This window comes from Nicotiana attenuata, unplaced genomic scaffold, assembly GCF_001879085.1.
Source record: "Nicotiana attenuata strain UT unplaced genomic scaffold, NIATTr2, whole genome shotgun sequence".
NCBI lineage: Eukaryota > Viridiplantae > Streptophyta > Magnoliopsida > Solanales > Solanaceae > Nicotiana > Nicotiana attenuata.
In genome coordinates, this window is record NW_017670415.1 from 586,152 (window position 1) to 603,936 (window position 17,785).

Here is a 17,785-nt window from a genome sequence, read left to right on the forward strand (position 1 = left end):
AGAATCATTCTTCCAAATCAATTCCGAATAACCTGAAAATCAAAACCGATGATTCACATAAGTCATAATACATCATACGGAGCTACTCATGCCCGAAAACTACCGAGCGAAGTACAAATGCTCAAAATGACCGGTCAGATCGTTACATATTATCCAATATTTAGTGTTATTACATTATTAATAGATATTTTTATTAGCATATTACTTTGTTTGATATTTTTGTCTGCTCGCTTTCTTTTTGTAATATAATAGGAGATATAATTTTATTACTATTGAGATAATATTTTACTTTAAATTTTATTCCATTATTCTCAATAATAATGTCTGAGTTTTAATGAATGAAACCTCTATTAAATTAAAGGAAATTATATAGGCATCGAATACTTTTTTTGTTCTGTATTTTTTTTATTATATTATCTAATATTTAGTATTATTGCATTGTTAATTGAAATTTTTATTTGCATTTTTTTCTTTAATATTTTTATCTGTTACTTTGTTTTTGTGAAATAATAGAAGATATATATTTTATTACTCTTAAAATATATTTTTATTTTAAATTTTATTCTATTGCTATCAATACTATTATCTGTAATAAATTCTCTATTAAATTAAAGGGACTTATATACGCATTGAATAACTTTTTTGTTCTGTTTTTTCTTGGTTATATTATCCAATATTTAGTATTATTGTATTGTTAATAGAAATATTTATTAGCATATTACTTTATTTAATATTTTTGTCTGCTACTTTCCTATTTGAAGATATATATTTTATTACTCTTGAAATATTTTTTTATTTAAATTTTATTCTATTGTTCTCTTATCCTATTTGTAATTTTTGTTGTATTCTTGTTTAAAAGCAGAGAATATTGCAAAGACTTGGGTAATTTAGGCGTGTTGGATTACAACTCATTGTTTAGCTTAATTTGACCCGGCTCATCTTAACTCAGATGAACTTTGAGCATAGTTGAGGAATGACTCATTTAATGAGCCAGTCCATCTTGATCAGCTCAAACAACTCATTTGTCACCCTAGCTTGGACCATTAAACATTACTCCCTTCGGTTCACAATAAGTGTCCAATTAGCTTTTTCATTATGGTTCAAAATAAGTGTCCGGTTATGTAATCAAGAAAGAACTCAATTTGTTTTTACAAAATAACCCTATGTACATATCCCTAAAAAGTTTTCTTACTCCTTACATTAAATGTTTAATTAGGGGTAGTTTAGTCATAGCAGGTATTTTTGTATAAAATTTAGTATTTTCTTAATGGGCGTGCTAAAAGCAAATTGGACACTTATTGTGAACCGGAGGGAGTATGTGTTTCTTGAACGGATAAGAGATGCATAATTACATTTAATTTCTTTTTCTTTTTTCAGTTATGACTTATGAGAAATCAAGATGAGAGTTTGAAGGCTTTTGAACAGCTGTATAATCGATCTAATTTCAAACTCTCTTAAGTCTTAACCACTACGAATGCTTCACCTATCTATACACTTTAAATCTCTTCCCACTAACTATTAATGTAATACATAAATTTCTTAAAATCAATAGTTGCAGAATTATTACCTTTATAATTTCAAAAAACGGGATAACTAGAAATTTGGGAAGAGGGCATGAGTAAACAAAACATATTCTGTCAAATTAACGTGCATTACCTATAATTTTAGTGTTCAGTATTAAATACGTATTTATTTTGAGGTTCTGCTAAATTGCTTCCCTGCGTAGGGCTGTCCTAAATATTCGCAACCTCTAACCATTCAATCGCAACAATTCTAATTTCCCATTGTTTTCTTATTTATTAAGTAAATTTCATCGTTTTCTCCTTTTTCTCTGACGATTAAGTCGGAGACTTGATATATTTACTAGTTTTTACCCTTTTCCATTCTTTTCATCTTGGTTTTCTAATTTCTTCCCTCACATTAAAGAAGAAATTTATTATCTGGTTCTCGATCTGCTTCAGAGATCAAACAGCAGTGTCATTAGGTTGTCTTCTATTACTCTTCTTCTTTTCTAGGATGTATTCTCTTTAAGGATTTCGATTGCAAATTAATAATGTTCAAGCAATTAATTTTTGTCATGTCAAAACAACATTCATTTTTTCTTTACCACATGCGACATGTATTTTCCGGATAACTCTATCTATCAAAACTTAGATCTATAAAAATAAATCAATGAGGGGATCTAGAAACAAGATCATTTTTCCTTTGCATGGGACATGACTTATTATCTTCTAATTGTTGCCATATTCAATTAAGTTTAATATATGAAAATGAGTACTGTAATTTTTATTATTTTTAAATACATCATGATTAATTTGTTCCTACTCATGTAATATAAAAGGGTGCCAAGATGGTGGCACAGGGATTCACAGTGGATTTTAATAAGCCACTCGTTTTCCAGGTTAGATCTCTTTACGTCTTTATATTCTCATACAAGAATTTGCATCATCTTCAAGAGAAACTTACATGTTTTCTTCCTAATTCTTGTCATACGTATACGAAACTATTTTATCACCGTCCAATGGAATTGTGATTTGCTTTATAGTCTTGTATTATTTGATGAAAACAAAGCTCTTGTAATTTTTTAATTAAATAATTTAAATTAACCCTTTCAACAAAAGAAATAAACGTAAAATTGTGATTTCCCCTTTCTTTTCCTTCCTTTTCTAGCTTTTCTAATAAAGCATGAACCTTTTAATAGGTCGGCCATCTTGGAGATGCATACGAGGAGTGGGTTCATCAGCCAATTATCACCAAAGAAAGCCCAAGATTTTTTGCAAATGGACTTTTAGAGGTAATTTTTAAAGTTAGAGATTTTTATGTATCTATACTACTTTAAAACTTATTTACATCAATATTAAAGATTTATCAATTATATACGAAATAATGTCTTAAAATCTAATCTTCCCTATTTTCTCTCCCTCTTCTTCATCATCTAACCTAGAAGCTTGCTACGTACAAAGTCTAGGCTCATATTCTCTGCCCCTTGACATTAAGGTTTTCTTCTATGAGCATGGACCGATTAATGGTATAGTTCAAAGGAAAATTTTATATTTTATGTTTGTCGGGGTAGAAACGGCATACAAAATATATACAACTAACATAATTATTGACTAATAGCTTGTTTAACAAGAGCAATTTGATCTCACCTCCTTCATCCATTCAATCACGAGTCACATGGGCACCTAGAATAGTGTAGAAGAATTTGTATACTATTAAATCAATAATATATATATATATATAACAGAGACGACCCATGGTGTTACAAGAGTTTTTGATGTGAAACAGTTGTTGACTCGGACCCCATGGTGGGCAATTCCTTCAGTGTGGGTACCAGTGGTAGGGTGGTTGGTTTCAATATCTGCAAACAGAGGGCTTCCTTCTCCTCACTTAGCTGCAACTCTTGTTGCTGGCATCTTTACTTGGACATTGCTGGAGTACTCTTTACATCGTTTTCTTTTTCACATGAAACCATCTGGATATTGGTACGTACCTTTATCCTATTTCTTATATATATATATATATATATTCATTTCCAAGTTTAAAGTAATTAAGAGCACGAATTATATTGCCAGGGGAAACACACTTCACTATCTTATTCATGGTTGTCACCATAAGCACCCTATGGATGGACTAAGGCTTGTCTTTCCCCCTGCTGCTACTGCTATTCTTCTTGTCCCTGTAAGTTCGTCTTATATTTTTATCGTACATTTCTGCAAGAGGTTGTTTATACGTTACAAATAGAACTTAATTCTCGATTGAAGCATTGTTTTACTTTCTTTTTTTCACAGTGAAGTTGTTCTTATATTCTGATATTATACTATCATTTACTGCAGCTATGGAGTCTAGTAAAGGTGTCAGTACCTTTCAACTATGCCCCTGCCTTTCTAGGAGGAGGTTTGTTGGGTTATATCATGTATGACTGCACCCATTACTACTTACACCATGGGAAACCATTGAAAGGAGTTTCCCATTCCCTCAAGGTACATTTTTTATCCAAGAATTTACATTGTATTCTGAATGGTCACATCTAGTATATATACATGATCAAGTAAAATAGGATAATTATCATGTTAATTATCCTGTCACTTAACTTACATTAGTTACATTAACAAGATAAATACCATTGAGGGTATGGTGGGATAATTGTGTCCATTTATCCTTAATCAGATATCTCGAGTTCGAGTCCTAAAATTAGAAAATATTCTGGTAGGAGCTTTTTTCCCCCTAGTGGATTAGTTGGACCAGTAAATTTCAGATATCGAATGTGTAAACAAAAAAGAAACATAAAATTAAATATGAGTTACTCGTGGAGATGCTTGTCTTGTAATTGTAATTTTTTTGAACTTTTATTAATGTGTTATTCTTTTTTCCTTGGTGTGATGTATTATAGAGATATCATATGGACCACCACTTCAAAGTTCAAGATAAGGGATTTGGAATCACTTCAGACTTTTGGGACAAGATCTTTGGTACACTACCTCCCAAATCTAGCAAGAAAATTGGATGAATTAAACTTAAGCTGGAGAAGTTTCTCATGAGCTGCTACAACTTCTGTTCTTTGAAGTCTAGCTGAAGAAGGGAAAAATAATAATGGCAGTGACTGTCGGAGAAAACTATAAATATGAAAAATTGCTCTTAATGTAACTAACCTAACAAGTATAGTATATGTTTTGTTTTCTATTTCTCTTTTTTTGGGGGGGTCAAATTTGTAGCCTATTTTTCTGCTTTTGTTCATTCCAATCTATAATTTCCCTTACTTTTGGTTTTTAAGTCTTTTAGGAACTCTTGCTCGCGATGAAAATACATTAGGGTGACACTAAATGCGGTTCACATTGTAAAGTAGTGTTTCTTCAAGTGTACTATGAGAAAGAAATACTTGGACAATATGTAGTCTATTACTTATCTTATTGTGAATGTCTGTTGCTTTTCTATTGTGCAATTAGATTTTGACAATAACCTTCAATATTTATGCAAATTAGTTGGTCATACAGTATACTCGATATGTTTCATCATTGCGTCAAGTAAAATGACACATCGAATAATAGTATGCTTTTATTAGTGAAAACTCTTTTAGTAAAAGTTTTTCACACAGTAAAAAGAAAGAATGAGCTGTTTCTGTCCGTGCTGTGGGTGCACAGACGTAAGCTTTTCATCTATGGCGCATAATTACTCTCTTTTCTTTTTCGCGTGTGTGATTTGTATTCTTTTCGGAATGTTTTCACTTTATTAATTAGTTTCTCTAATATGTAATACTATATGAATTTGATATTTTTGCGAGTATCCACTGATTACTCTTTCAAATTTATATGCATATCTTGACTATTCTACTGCGGACCTAATACCTCCGACTAGCACAAGTACTAAATAATTCTACCAACCAAGACTTAGGCAGCTAGAAAAAAAAAAAAAGTAATATTTTTTTATCATCCTTAAGACTGTACTCCTACTCTATCATAATTCACAAGGATAATCGCAGCTATACCAATATGCAAATTTTAATCTTTCAATCCTTTTTTTCATTGTTTTTTCTGAGACAAAGTGGAGTTTTTAATCTTTCTATCCTTTTTCACAAGAATATCTCCATTTCCTTTATACCGTTTACAAACAAGGTAAAAAGTTAAATCGTTCAATTAGTTTGTTCTCCCTAATGAATCTTGTGAAAATGAGACCTCTACGACCTTACCTCAACAACGCCACTTATTTTGCTTATTCTTGTAGTTTATACAATTATCACTATCATTATGGATTATTAAAAAAAATCCAACTTGTATTATTTTCAATCGTAACCTATTTTAAATGGTAAGTAGTTCAGTCTTAAACTATTTATTGTCTCTCATAGAAAATAATCGAAGACGGGAAGAAATGTAGCATTATATGATCTAATAATTAAAATTGAAATATTGGTCCACGCAAAGTTTTGGCCTTAAAAACCATCAAAAATGAAAAGAACTTGAACAATTCTTTTGCCAGAAGTCTTCCAACGTGTTGCCAAGAAAACCTCTGAGATCATACTCTTCCTTCATAGCATCTCATTTTGTTTGGCTGTAATACTTTTCTTTATCGTGATATTATAATCAATTAGTTCTAAATCCACAGTTTGCTATATTTTGTATATCTCTAAAATGATAATCTATCAACGTTTAATTTAGACAGAAAATTGACTCAACCTTATAAAGTGAAGCAAGTAGGTCACTTTAGGACAGGAGTACAACCTGCGCTAGTTTCTCCACAAAAATGAAATGAAATAAATAGAACCTCCGCTACATATATTAACCGGATATAATTTTCCAGTCCAATTGACGAAGGCAACTTACCCAACATGCAGTCCAACGGAAAACCTAAATACAACCTAGACGGACTGATGAAGACAATTTTTTGCAGATAGAAGACATGTAACAGCAGATGAAAGAATGTAAGGATGTAAAGAAAGATGTTTACCCTTTCTACTTAATAATGTTTAATTAAAAATCTGATTCTCTCCTCCGAAAGGAGTCATTTGCTCTTGGCTGATTTCGATTTTGGTAGCGTCCCAAACACCTTGTCCCAGAAAGATGAAGTGATACCAAAACCTTTGGTCTGGATGCGAAAATGATGATTCAAATGATATTTCTGCCAAGACAAAACAGGGAAAAAGATTGTAGGGTTAAAGATCGTTTAATCCTTTTTGTATACCGTACAAGTATCAAAAGATTTCCCACAAACTCAAAGATGAAACATCAGTGCTGAATCCCTCATTATCACACAATTGTCACCACTATTGAACACGGGAAAGGAAGCAAGTACAGATCTAAATCCGTCAGTGTCACATAGGCATTTTGCTAGACTGATGCCTCATGATACAAGCAGACATCTCAAAAACTAGACACTTGACCAGATAAAAATCATAGGTTGATATAAAGCTAGCGATATATGGGCTAAGCTCATTAGAGAATTACAAATGAGATTGAAAACATTAGAGGGGTGCATCATGTATCGCCACTTACCTTGAGATTTTTTGGCACTTCACTTGTTGGTTGTGCATGATGCAAGTAGTAGTGTGTTACATCATACATGACATACCCCAATAAGCCTCCTCCAAATAAAGCAGGAGCAGTAGAGGGAGTTGACATGAGTTTGATTAAATTCCAGAACTGCGACAACAAAGCACCGTATCAACTATCAAAAGCTCCAGGGAGTTTGGCTTAAGCGCAAAGCGCAAATTAAGTGTGGCCTTTAGTAAGAAAAAGCGCAATGAAGGAAAAAATATATATAATTCAAGAAGAGAGTAACAATTTCATTCATAATGTTCTTCTTAACAACTAATACACATATGTGCCAATTATATTTTTTTTTAGGTACCGATCGGTTTAAAATGAGCCTTTGATAACACTGGTATATACCATCTTCTCTTTTCACTAAATAGCTTTGTAACCTCTTAAAACATGATGCCAATTTGTGTGTGTACATATAATTATATCCACATAGGTTGTCAGGTAAATATTAAATAAGCTAGTTGTTCAAAATCAAACATACCGGTACACAAAGAATAGCTGTGGCAGCAGGAGGAAAAACAAGGCGTAGACCATCCATAGGATGCTTGTGATGACAACCATGAAGAAGATAATGAGCCGTGTTTGCCCTGTAACAAGTTGCAATTACGTAATATGTAAAAGAATAGAGTCGAACTGGCAGGACACTAGAAGTGCAAAACTCCCTCCCTCTGGAGACAGAAGAGATACAGAGCGTACTTACCAATAGCTCTTCGTCTTTATATGGAACAGGAATCGATGAAGAGTATATTCCATCAATGTCCACACAAAAATTCCAAGAACTACCATCAATGTCACCTGGGGAACGGTATGGCCCATCCAGATCGATACTGAGATGCTATAGCATACAACTGGGAGCCAAATGACTGGAATTGCCCACCAAACTGTGCGAGTCAGAAACTGTTCCACACATAAATCATTTCAATACTACTATAGATGGAGGTCCCGTCAAACAGAAGAATATTACATGGATTCTGGTATAAGTACAGGATTCATTTGTCTGGCAAAGGCAGATTCAAAGTCTAGCAAGTTTTCTATTTCCCTCGAGCAATTCTTACAAATGAAAGCACTTAAGTTTGTCATTCTTATTTTAGATGGTTGAGCATGGAAAATGACCCTTTTGAGTCTCATGGGCGAAAAGGATTAAATAAAGCAATACCTCCCAAAAATCACTTTCAAAAAATCGAGGTCCTTCCTTGCTAACAATAGGCTGATGAACCCATTCTTGATAAGCTTCTCCAAGGTGGCCAACCTGAGAACATATTCCAGTAGTCAAAAAAAAAAATGAAAAGCAGATATCTTATTGGTATGAGAGTATGTGTTAAATAAAAGAGTTTTACTGTTTAGTTTTCCAGTTAGGTTATAATGATAGGGGCTAAAAAATTAGGTTTGACATGACAAACAGAAGTTGGATATAATACAATCACTAGAATAGGTTTTTTATCTAAAAATGTCAGGATAGAGAACCTTCTTCTCTTTGTATATCTTTTTTTATTTCTGTTGTCGTATTTATTTCTGAGCTCTTAGGCAAGAGAAACAAACATAAGGATTTTGAGGCCTAAAGATAGATATATGATAACAACAAGTTAACAACTGGGACGACACATTTACTTTATGAGCTCAAATTACAAATAATCTATAATTACACAAATATAAAGATTTAGACCATTGGTAGCAGACAAGCATGAGGAGAAAGAAACTATGAGATAAATTAATGGCAGCATTTACTCAACTGATCTTCTAAAACAAAAATACGAAGTGCTGCAATTTTCACCTGGAAGACTAGAGCTTTATTTAAATCCACAGTGAAGCCCTGTGCAACCATTGTGGGACTTTGAAGCTAGTTGATAGGACACAATAAAAAGGAAAAAGAAAGTAATTATGTTAGGAAGGATCCAAGAGAAGATGTACTGCAAAAGGAGACGATGAAAAGTTCCACCATTTGAGTGCAACCATTTAAAGTTACTTTTTCTGATTGAGACAATATAAGGGAAATAAAAACCATCAAATAAGGAGGCAATACAGAAATCAGCCATCTGACGTTGTATATTTTCTTTCTGATTAGCTTTGAGTTAAACTTATACTTCCTCTTCAACTTAGAAATTGACGTCTTTCATTAACTAGTCATGTCACTGGGTACATGTATTAATCAACTAGCTCGAAGGATTTGCTAGCTAGTTGACTTCACCCCAAATTAGTGTTATCAAAGGCGAAAAGCGCAAAAAAGCTCTAAGGTCTGTTGGGGCTTTAAGTGCAAAGCGCAAATAAAGCGCGGGCTTTAATGAAGAAAGGCGCAAATGGAGAAAAACTACAAATATGTATGTGTAGTCCAAGACTAATTTCTATAAGTATGAATACCAAATATATGGACAAAGTAATTGAAGACAATTTACGATAAAGTGAAATATCAACTGTTTAGTGTCGCGTCTTCCGGATTACGCTCGTTAGCAAGGAAAAAGTATGCCTTAGAGCCTTGACGACAACACTGAAGCGCCCGTTAAGTGAAGCGAAGCGCTCAACATGCTTTGAGCCTCGCTTCAGGGCTTAAGCACGCCTTTGATAACACCGCCCCAAATAATATTTTGGCATATTTCATGCAAGTTTGATTACCGTGATCAAGCAAACATCATTCTCATGATCTACCTGTTCCACAACACACTCATGGAAATTAGAGAAGACATACAATTGTTCTTTGGTAGAGCCTCTGTCCAAGCACAATTCCTAGCTTAGTGACCCATTTTGAGAGGGATAAATGTTATGGCAAGAATTTCTTTTTTTTTCTTTTTTTCTTTCCTTTTTTTCTTTTTCCTTTTTTTTTTTGGTTAGTCCCTGTTAAGTTCAGGCCTAATGTTAAGGTAAGAATTCAGACATCGTTGTATCTAAACAAATATTGATCAAAAAGCAAAGTTTAAGACATGCATAGATGTACTTCAAGAAGAATAAAAATAATATTGCCTGACAACACCACTATACCAAATGTCATGTGTAGTTTAAAAAGAAGCCTTATATCATTTTGTCATTGTCATTACCATGGTTTGAATCATTAACCTTGTTTAAGTTAAACATTACAGATGCCTAAGGCTTAAAAGTAAAAAAGAGCCAACATGGAGATATTCAAAAAGAAATGCCTCCGCAATCCAGACCATTTAAGCACTCAATGCACAAATTATCAACAAAAGCTTCTATCAGACCACATATAAAAGTGAAACCTGGTAAGAATAGAAAATTTTGAATCAATAATTCACCTAAAGCAACACAGACCAACAAAATAAATATTCTCCATACACAATTGATTCATCAGATACTAGATTACTTGCAAATGTAAAACAAAACTGTAAAATTTTAAATCATAAAAGATAACCGCAAATGAAATGACTATCCAGAAAGCTGAAGCGTTTCAAATATATGGCGCTTTTTATAGTTTGGCAGATGAAAAATTAGGGAGCACTCATATTTCTAAAAAAGAAAAAGAAAAAACTTTTGCCTTGACAGTTGAAACTTAGGGAAGAACAAAAAAAAAATTACGATTTTGAAAAATAGGAAAAAGTTTGCAGTTTTGAGAAACAAAAACAACGAAAAGCACTTCTAGTTAACTGGTAAATGGGAAATCTTAGTAGGTCAGTTGGTTGGATACATGAACTTGCAGCCTCTATTCCTCGCCTAGTATTCCCCTACCCTATGTAATTAATTAGTACATATATATATATATATATAGAACCAATCAAATTTCTGTAACAACTTTGTCAACAAAATCTGAACTTTGCTCTTCATCAGAAAAAAAAAAAAAACAAATCTGAACTTTGCTCCAAAAGTAGTACAAAATTACGAAAATGTGTTTGACTTAAAAAAAAAAAAAAAAAACAGTGATTTACATAATTGGCAACCAATTCCACAATGTATCCAGCACTCAATTCACAAGCAAAAGACATAAAACCCCAATTCGGACTTATGTTGTATAAGGCTCATTAAAGCGAAACGCTCGTTATTAACATTATTTCATTCAGGCTCGAACCCGAGACGTATGATATCCGACTAAAATGGGAGATCTACTTCACAAATAGCTAAAGTTCAATAAAACTAAGAGTAATCCAAAGAGGAAAAAAAAGAAATTGAAAATAAAACACTTGCCCGCAACAATGTTCGTGTAGCTTGTGAATTTTTCAGGTCAGATTTTGACTCTGTTGAGAGGATTTCTTAGCAAGAAAGTCTCTCTACAGACTACAAATACTACTAGTCAAAACAGACACTGGGTGCTGCCAATTTAAGGTGAGATATTTTAGGAGTTCAAAAAGAAAATTTGGGAATAAGAATAAACCTTTTTCATTTATCTTTTTATATCTTCTAGTATTTGGGATGATGATTTGGATGGTTAGATCCTGACCGCAGATTGTGTTACAGCGATTTTGAGCATCTCAGCAGATCACGTTCGATTCCTAAAATTGACAGTCTGGCAGTCATGCATACAACTCATTCATGTCAAAATCGGGAAAATACTGTAGTTTTTTTTAAAGTGAGAGGTCCTTAATAGCAATTTGTAATTTTGTCAATTGTGAAAAAAATGAATTTCAAACCCTCGCCTAAACTATTATATACTTGTTTGTTAGTTCGGAAGAGGGTCAAATATGCCCTTCTATTATAAGAAAAGTAACTTTACCCTTTTTTATATTATGGATCGGTCTATAAATACCCCTAACGTTATATTAGTAGCTCAAATTGTTTACCCTAAAAATTGAATAATAACTAAACTTATAATGTGGTTTTAAGGATACGTGATTTCACCTAATACCAATTGATAAACGTAAAGATAAGTGATGAAAATTGACAATAATATAAAGCAAACCAGCGTTTGGACAGAGCCCTCGAGCTTGAATACCCTCGAGCTAGTTATGCAAGAACGATTAAAATGCAACAAGCTGATAAACGAGAGAATATAAATTAAAGAGAGAATATAGTATTGCTTTGATCTGTGTGAATGTAAAAGTGCCTACAATGATGGGGACTCCTCTTTATATAGTAGAGGGATCCTAATTATGGTATAACTCTAATTACAAAAGTGAAATCCCATGTTTAGCCTAAACAACCGCCCTTGATTTGATCAGTTCCGAGATTTCCGCCGTGATCTTCGACCGGTTACGGATATCTCGCCTTTCCGTTATTGCGCTTCGTTCAAAGTCTGTCATATATGGTCTCGACCGCTGTTGGTCTCGATCTCGACGAGCACCTTGATTCTCGAGCTCGATACCTTATCTTCGTGCTCTGACCTGATCCATTACGAGACTGACCCTCAACGTGATTCCCTGGTCTCGATTAAATGGCAAAATCGGCCAGGCCCTATTTTAACCGTATACAGATACTCCCCTCGTTTCTTAGAGTGTAATGAGAAGAAACGAACTAAGCCTTCGATTTTATGCCTCGACCATCTATGACATCATCTTTGTGACGGAAGCGACCGAAGTGTTGCGTCGGTACGGTTCCCAAAATCATTAATGAGCGTCAGTTGATGGTCGCCCACCAGTGTCTTTGAATCGTCATAGAAAACATTATAAATAGGTCTTCATCATAATTTTCTCAAACTTTACTTGCAAAACTTCCCTTAATCTTGAAAGCACTCTACTTCCTTTAAGTTTTTCAATTCTGCAAGTTCTTCAAATCCTGTTGTCAACATTTTCTCAAAACAACAAATCCCATCTTCTTCTTTCTCTGAATCCATATAAAAATGGCAAAAACATCTAAAATTGTTCCTCAAAAGGAAAAAGCTTCTTCATCGCGGCTAGCCGGCGATAAAACGTCGGTGGAGCCACGCCTCGAGGAGTGTGTTCCTAGGGGGTGTGATCTTACTTCCTACTTCAAAGTCGAGAAAAATTCATCGGTCCCTGGCCGATGTGAGCCAATGTCGAGATATATATGCTCAATAACTGAGGATGACCTCGAGCAGGTGAAGAAGGATTGCAACTGGGGAGATAAATAGGTGGTGATTCCGACCCCTGAAGAAGACAGCACTACTTACGTGAAAGGGTTTCTAAGTGTTTACACTTACCCTTTCACGCTGGGCCCTGTCGTTCCCGTCATCATCGACTTTTGCTGCCAATACCGAGTAACCCTAGGTAAAATCCATCCCTCCTTTTGGCAGATCGTTATTCTGCTTCGATTCTTCGTGGGCAAGGCGAAGGGATGCCTTTCACCCTCGACCATCTCATCAGAATGTACAGCCCTCGTCTCTATCGAGGTGGGTTAATAAGGCTTCAGTGTCGGGCTACCAAGGTGTTGTTCTCGAGCATAGACGAGGACAAGGATCGAGGATGGATGGGTTGGTTCGTCCGAGTGAGGACTTCCGACATAATCCCGGCCGAGAAGATGCCATTCCCGGAGGAATGAAACATGAAGCGTAAGTAGAAAACCCCACCCATGGCCTCCATTTACTGTCTTGTTTCCTTCGCTTTTTCTCATCGATATTCCTTCATATAATGCAACGGTTTCTTGGATGCCCGGTGCAATTCCGAACCTTGAGGGATGGGTTAGAAAACTGGCATCGACCTCTTCATATGTCGAGCGCTAGTAGCGCGATTTGGCAAGGGGCCGATGGGAGGCCAAAAATCATGGTAAGCTTCTTTTCATGTATTTGATGGTCTTTTTCTGAAATGTTTCCTTTCTCATTCACTTGATTTCTTTTTGTACATGCCTCAGAGACATTGCCGTCGTGAGGCCTCCGTCTGGGGAGGAGGAGTCCCCGAAGACGGCTAAGGATAAGAAGAGGAAAAGGGTCTCGCCCTCTGATACTCCAAAGCCCAAGAAGAGCAAGGATCGCAGGTCAAAGAAGGATACCGTTGTCCTGCCTGCGGATGCAGTTCAGCGACTATGAGATGAAGAAGAGGAGAATGAAGATGCTACCTTCGAGCTGGTGTCTCGAAAGAGAAGCGCCGAGGTCCCAAAGGCTGCTGAGCCGGTGATGATCGAAGAGGTTCAGCCTCGGACCGAGGAAATCTCGGAAGATGGCCCGAGCAAAGTCCCCGAGTCGTCTGAGGCCGAAGATGCCTCCCGCAGTGACGAGCAATCGATAGACGTACCTGAAGGGGCCAATTCTGAGGCCCTTCGAAACAAAGAAAATGCCCCAAGTGACTCGCTTGGGGCAATTGATATTAGCGATTCGCCGCCCCTCCCCACATTTTCCGAGGGGCAAATTCATGAAGCCCAGTCCATGGGGACCCCCGATGTGGGAACGGCCCACGAAAGGGAGGACCTTTTCCGTGGTTGCTTCACGGGGGTCGAAGATGCTTCCGATCTAGGCGATGCATCGAGTATCTTTGACGAGGCTCATCGACTCCCGATTCAGGTAAGCCTTAGCTTCCTTTATTAATACTACTTTTGCCTTTATTTCCTCTTGCCTGATTTTCTTTCTTTCTTCATAGGCCTTGACGCTTCATCAGGAAGCGTTTTCTAAATCCCGGGCAGAGCTGAACCGGTGTGAGGCCGATCTGAAGAGGCTCACGGAGGAGAGAGATGCCCTCAAACTTCTCTGCGGGCAAAAAGAAGAGGAGATCAAGGTCCTCCGAGCCGAATTGGCCATAGCCCATAAAGAACAAACCGACCTGATTGAGCAGGTAATGAATTTTTTTTAGAAGTGTGATGTAACCGTTCGGGGATGACGACTAATACTTCGATCATGCGGGTTCAGCAGAAGGCTGAGAAGATCGAGCAGCTCCGTGAGGAGGCCATCACGAAGGAGGCTGAGACCTTGGGATGGAAGCAAAACATGGACCGTCTTGCCTCGGAGAAAGAGACTGTTCAGGCCCAACTTTCATCAGCCGAACGTCGACTCCAAAGTTGGAAGGAGGAAAGCTTATCTCAGGCCAAAAAAATGGAGGAGCTCGAGGCTCGGTTGGCCATCGAATTGGCAAAAGCCAAATTCGAGGTTGAGACGGCTCAAGCCGATGCTGAGGCAATTGCTACTGTCTACCGATCCGATGCCGAGGCCGCTCAAGCTCGAGCATTCTGTATTGCCGAGCATGCCAAATGCCAGTCTCGGAGAGAGACTCTCAAGGAGATACATGCTCGCGACTTTGACCTTGCTGTCGAGATCGAGAGTGTGAAAGAGCTTGAGACTGAAGCTAAAGCATTTCTCTCTTCCGACGATGATGATTCTGGGAGCGTGAGTGGTTCCGACGGCGGTGAAGATGAAGATGAGGCTCCCGGGAAGGATTAGGCACTTAGGATTTTTTCTTCTTTGAATTTTTTGTGTAGGGTCTTAACCGATCCTTGTAAATATTTCCGTATATAAAAGATCTTTCTTCTTTTTGATTTGCCTTCATTTCAATTTCTGCCTCGTACAATTTCCGTTTTGACCATATCTTGAAAATTTTCATGAGGCTTAGGCAGTTTGATCGAGATTGGACTAGTGTAGTCCTTATAATCGAGTGGATATTTGCTTGGACTCGAAGTAGGACGACCCTTAGGTTTTAGTTGAGTGAGAATGATTTCTCAAACTCAAAAATGGCCCTTAGGCTCTTGAATTAGGCCGATATGGCCTTAAAAAGAATGGCTTTTCGCTTTTCAGCATAAAAAGTTAATCATAAAAATTTGTTTGTGTCTTAGCACTAGATAAATCTATTAGGGTTTTCGGGGGTTAGAGTTATTGGAACCCTTTGCTTTGTTACGCCTTAGCGTGAAACAATTTTGTTCGGGAGTTCGAACAATTTGTTCCAGCACTCAATTCACATGCAAAAGATATAAAACCCCAAAATTCCACACAGTTTTTTTTAGATTTCTCTGGTAACCAATTCGAACTTATGTTGTATAAGGCTCATTAAGCAGAACGCTCGTTATTAAGATTATTCCATTTATAGGCTCGAACTCGAGACGTATGATATCCGAGTAAAATGGGAGATCTACTTCACAAACAGCTAAAGTTCAATAAAACTAAGAGTAATCCAAAGAGGAAAAAATGAAATTGAAAATAAAACACTTACCCGCAACAATGTTCGTGAAGCTTGAGAATTTTTCAGGTCAGATTTTGACTCTGTTGAGAGGATTTCTTAGCAAGAAAGTCTCTCTATAGACCACAAATACTACTAGTCAAAATAAAAACTGGGTGCTACCTATATAAGGTGAGATATTTTAGGAGTTCAAAAAGAAAATTTGGGAATAAGAATATACTTTTTTCATTTATCTTTTTTTATAAGTATCTTTTAGTATTGGGGATGATGATTTGGATGGTTAGATCCTGACCGCAGATTATGTTACACCGATTTTGAGCATCTCAGTAGATCACGTTCGATTCTTAAGATTGAGAGTCTGGCAGTCATGCATACAACTCATTCATGTCACCATCGGGGAAATACTGTAGCTTTTTTAAGTGAAAAAGGTCAAATTTGTCCCTCTACTTTAATAAATTATCCCTGTTTATCCCTAGTTCTACTATCGGTCCAAATAAGTTCCTACCGTTAGGAAATTCAACCCTAACGGTTGTCCACGCAAAGGACTCCCTTAACAAAAAATTCCACGTAATGAAATAATTCTAAATTTTTATTCTTTTTCCTTTTCTTCTTTTTCTCTCTTTTTTCCACCTAACATCTGAATCCCTTGCCTCCACCATTAGCAACCATAACCACTAAACCCATGAAAGAATTGGGTATCTAATACTTTGCAACGGCGCCTTGAATAATCGTTCTTCACCTTGAACCACATTGAGACAATCTCCTGCCACCATTTTCAACTTCTGTCAACCGTCTTTCTCCTACATTTCAAAAAATCTCTAGTCTTCATTTGTTAAAATCGCTAGGTTTCATTTTCAACTGTTTCTTACAACAAAATGGACTCAAGAACTAAAATTGTTTGCTCTTTCCATTATTTTGGTTAATAAATTGTAGTATTATTCAAATCAACCATATCCAATAAGAAATAAACCAGTAAAATAGTGTGAAAGAAAATGCTATAAACCAACGTAAAGCAGATAACTTTTCAACCATAATATAGTATCAATGAAACAAAGTTGACCAAAAATCACAGGCCAAAACGCACAACGACAGGGGGACGGAATCGGAGCTTCGAAGAAGCAACAGTAAATGAACAAGACAAAGTAAATGGGTGAAGATATCAAGACGTCGCTACAAATGGCGACAGATGTTGGGCAACTTCCGGCAAGATACCGGTGGTGGAGCCATTTCCATCCCGTCTTTCTGATTTTTGTACAGATCTATGTGTGTGTGGTTTCCCGATCTACCATATTTGGGGCCAGTGGTGCTCGTCGGCGTTTTGATTTTTTGAGCAGGATCTGGATATGGGTAAGAAGGAAGGTGAATCGTGGTCAAATAGTTTTTGGGTCAGGTGGCTTCCGGTGGTGTTCATATGGATCTGATTTTTAGTGGCGTCAGATATTTTTTGATAGGTCACCGGAGGATATAGTAGGCGGGAGGAAGAGATTGTTTTCTAGAGGTTAGCGGGTCAGTTGATCCCGCCGGCGCCGGCAACAACTAAAGGAGAGAGGGACCATTTTTTCCGGTGAATGGTGGAGGACAAGGGAGAGATCAGAGATTCTGAAAAGAGAGAAAAAAGAGAAAAGGTAGAAAATAAATATTTAGAACGAAAAAAGAAATATTAAGAAATAAAAGTAAGGGTGGGTTATTTAATTACGTGGCATTTTTTATTGAGTGGGTCCTTTGCCACGGTGGACAGCTTTAGGGTTGGGGGTATTTTTGTTTACTTTTTTAACGGTAGGGACGTATTTGGACTGATAGTAGAACTAGGGATAAACGTGAACA

At 36.3% G+C, this 17,785-nt stretch overlaps 2 protein-coding genes across 5 annotated transcripts; one reads left to right on the forward strand and one right to left on the reverse strand.

Annotated features, from left to right (window-relative positions):
- The first annotated feature begins 1,821 nt into the window (after nucleotides 1–1,821).
- LOC109239119 (dihydroceramide fatty acyl 2-hydroxylase FAH2-like) lies at nucleotides 1,822–4,932 on the forward strand. Its single transcript, XM_019405638.1, has 7 exons — nucleotides 1,822–1,984; nucleotides 2,342–2,401; nucleotides 2,702–2,794; nucleotides 3,289–3,485; nucleotides 3,576–3,681; nucleotides 3,837–3,983; nucleotides 4,394–4,932. Exons 2-7 carry the CDS (start codon nucleotides 2,351–2,353, stop codon nucleotides 4,508–4,510), a joined length of 711 nt encoding a protein of 236 aa, XP_019261183.1. The 5' UTR covers nucleotides 1,822–1,984; nucleotides 2,342–2,350; the 3' UTR covers nucleotides 4,511–4,932.
- A 1,306-nt stretch (nucleotides 4,933–6,238) lies between these two features.
- On the reverse strand, nucleotides 6,239–16,005 carry LOC109239121 (dihydroceramide fatty acyl 2-hydroxylase FAH1-like). Of its 4 annotated transcripts, none has more exons than XM_019405641.1 (7): nucleotides 15,995–16,005; nucleotides 8,806–8,871; nucleotides 8,191–8,283; nucleotides 7,735–7,931; nucleotides 7,516–7,621; nucleotides 6,987–7,133; nucleotides 6,239–6,612 (listed from the first exon to the last, which is right to left on the reverse strand). In XM_019405641.1, exons 2-7 carry the CDS (start codon nucleotides 8,854–8,856, stop codon nucleotides 6,496–6,498), a joined length of 711 nt encoding a protein of 236 aa, XP_019261186.1. In that variant the 5' UTR covers nucleotides 8,857–8,871; nucleotides 15,995–16,005; the 3' UTR covers nucleotides 6,239–6,495. The 4 variants fall into 4 exon arrangements, with proteins under 4 accessions (XP_019261186.1, XP_019261185.1, XP_019261187.1 ...); XM_019405640.1 differs by lacking the exon at nucleotides 15,995–16,005 and adding an exon at nucleotides 11,160–11,319; XM_019405642.1 differs by lacking the exon at nucleotides 15,995–16,005 and adding an exon at nucleotides 10,666–10,875.
- Nucleotides 16,006–17,785: the final 1,780 nt, after the last annotated feature.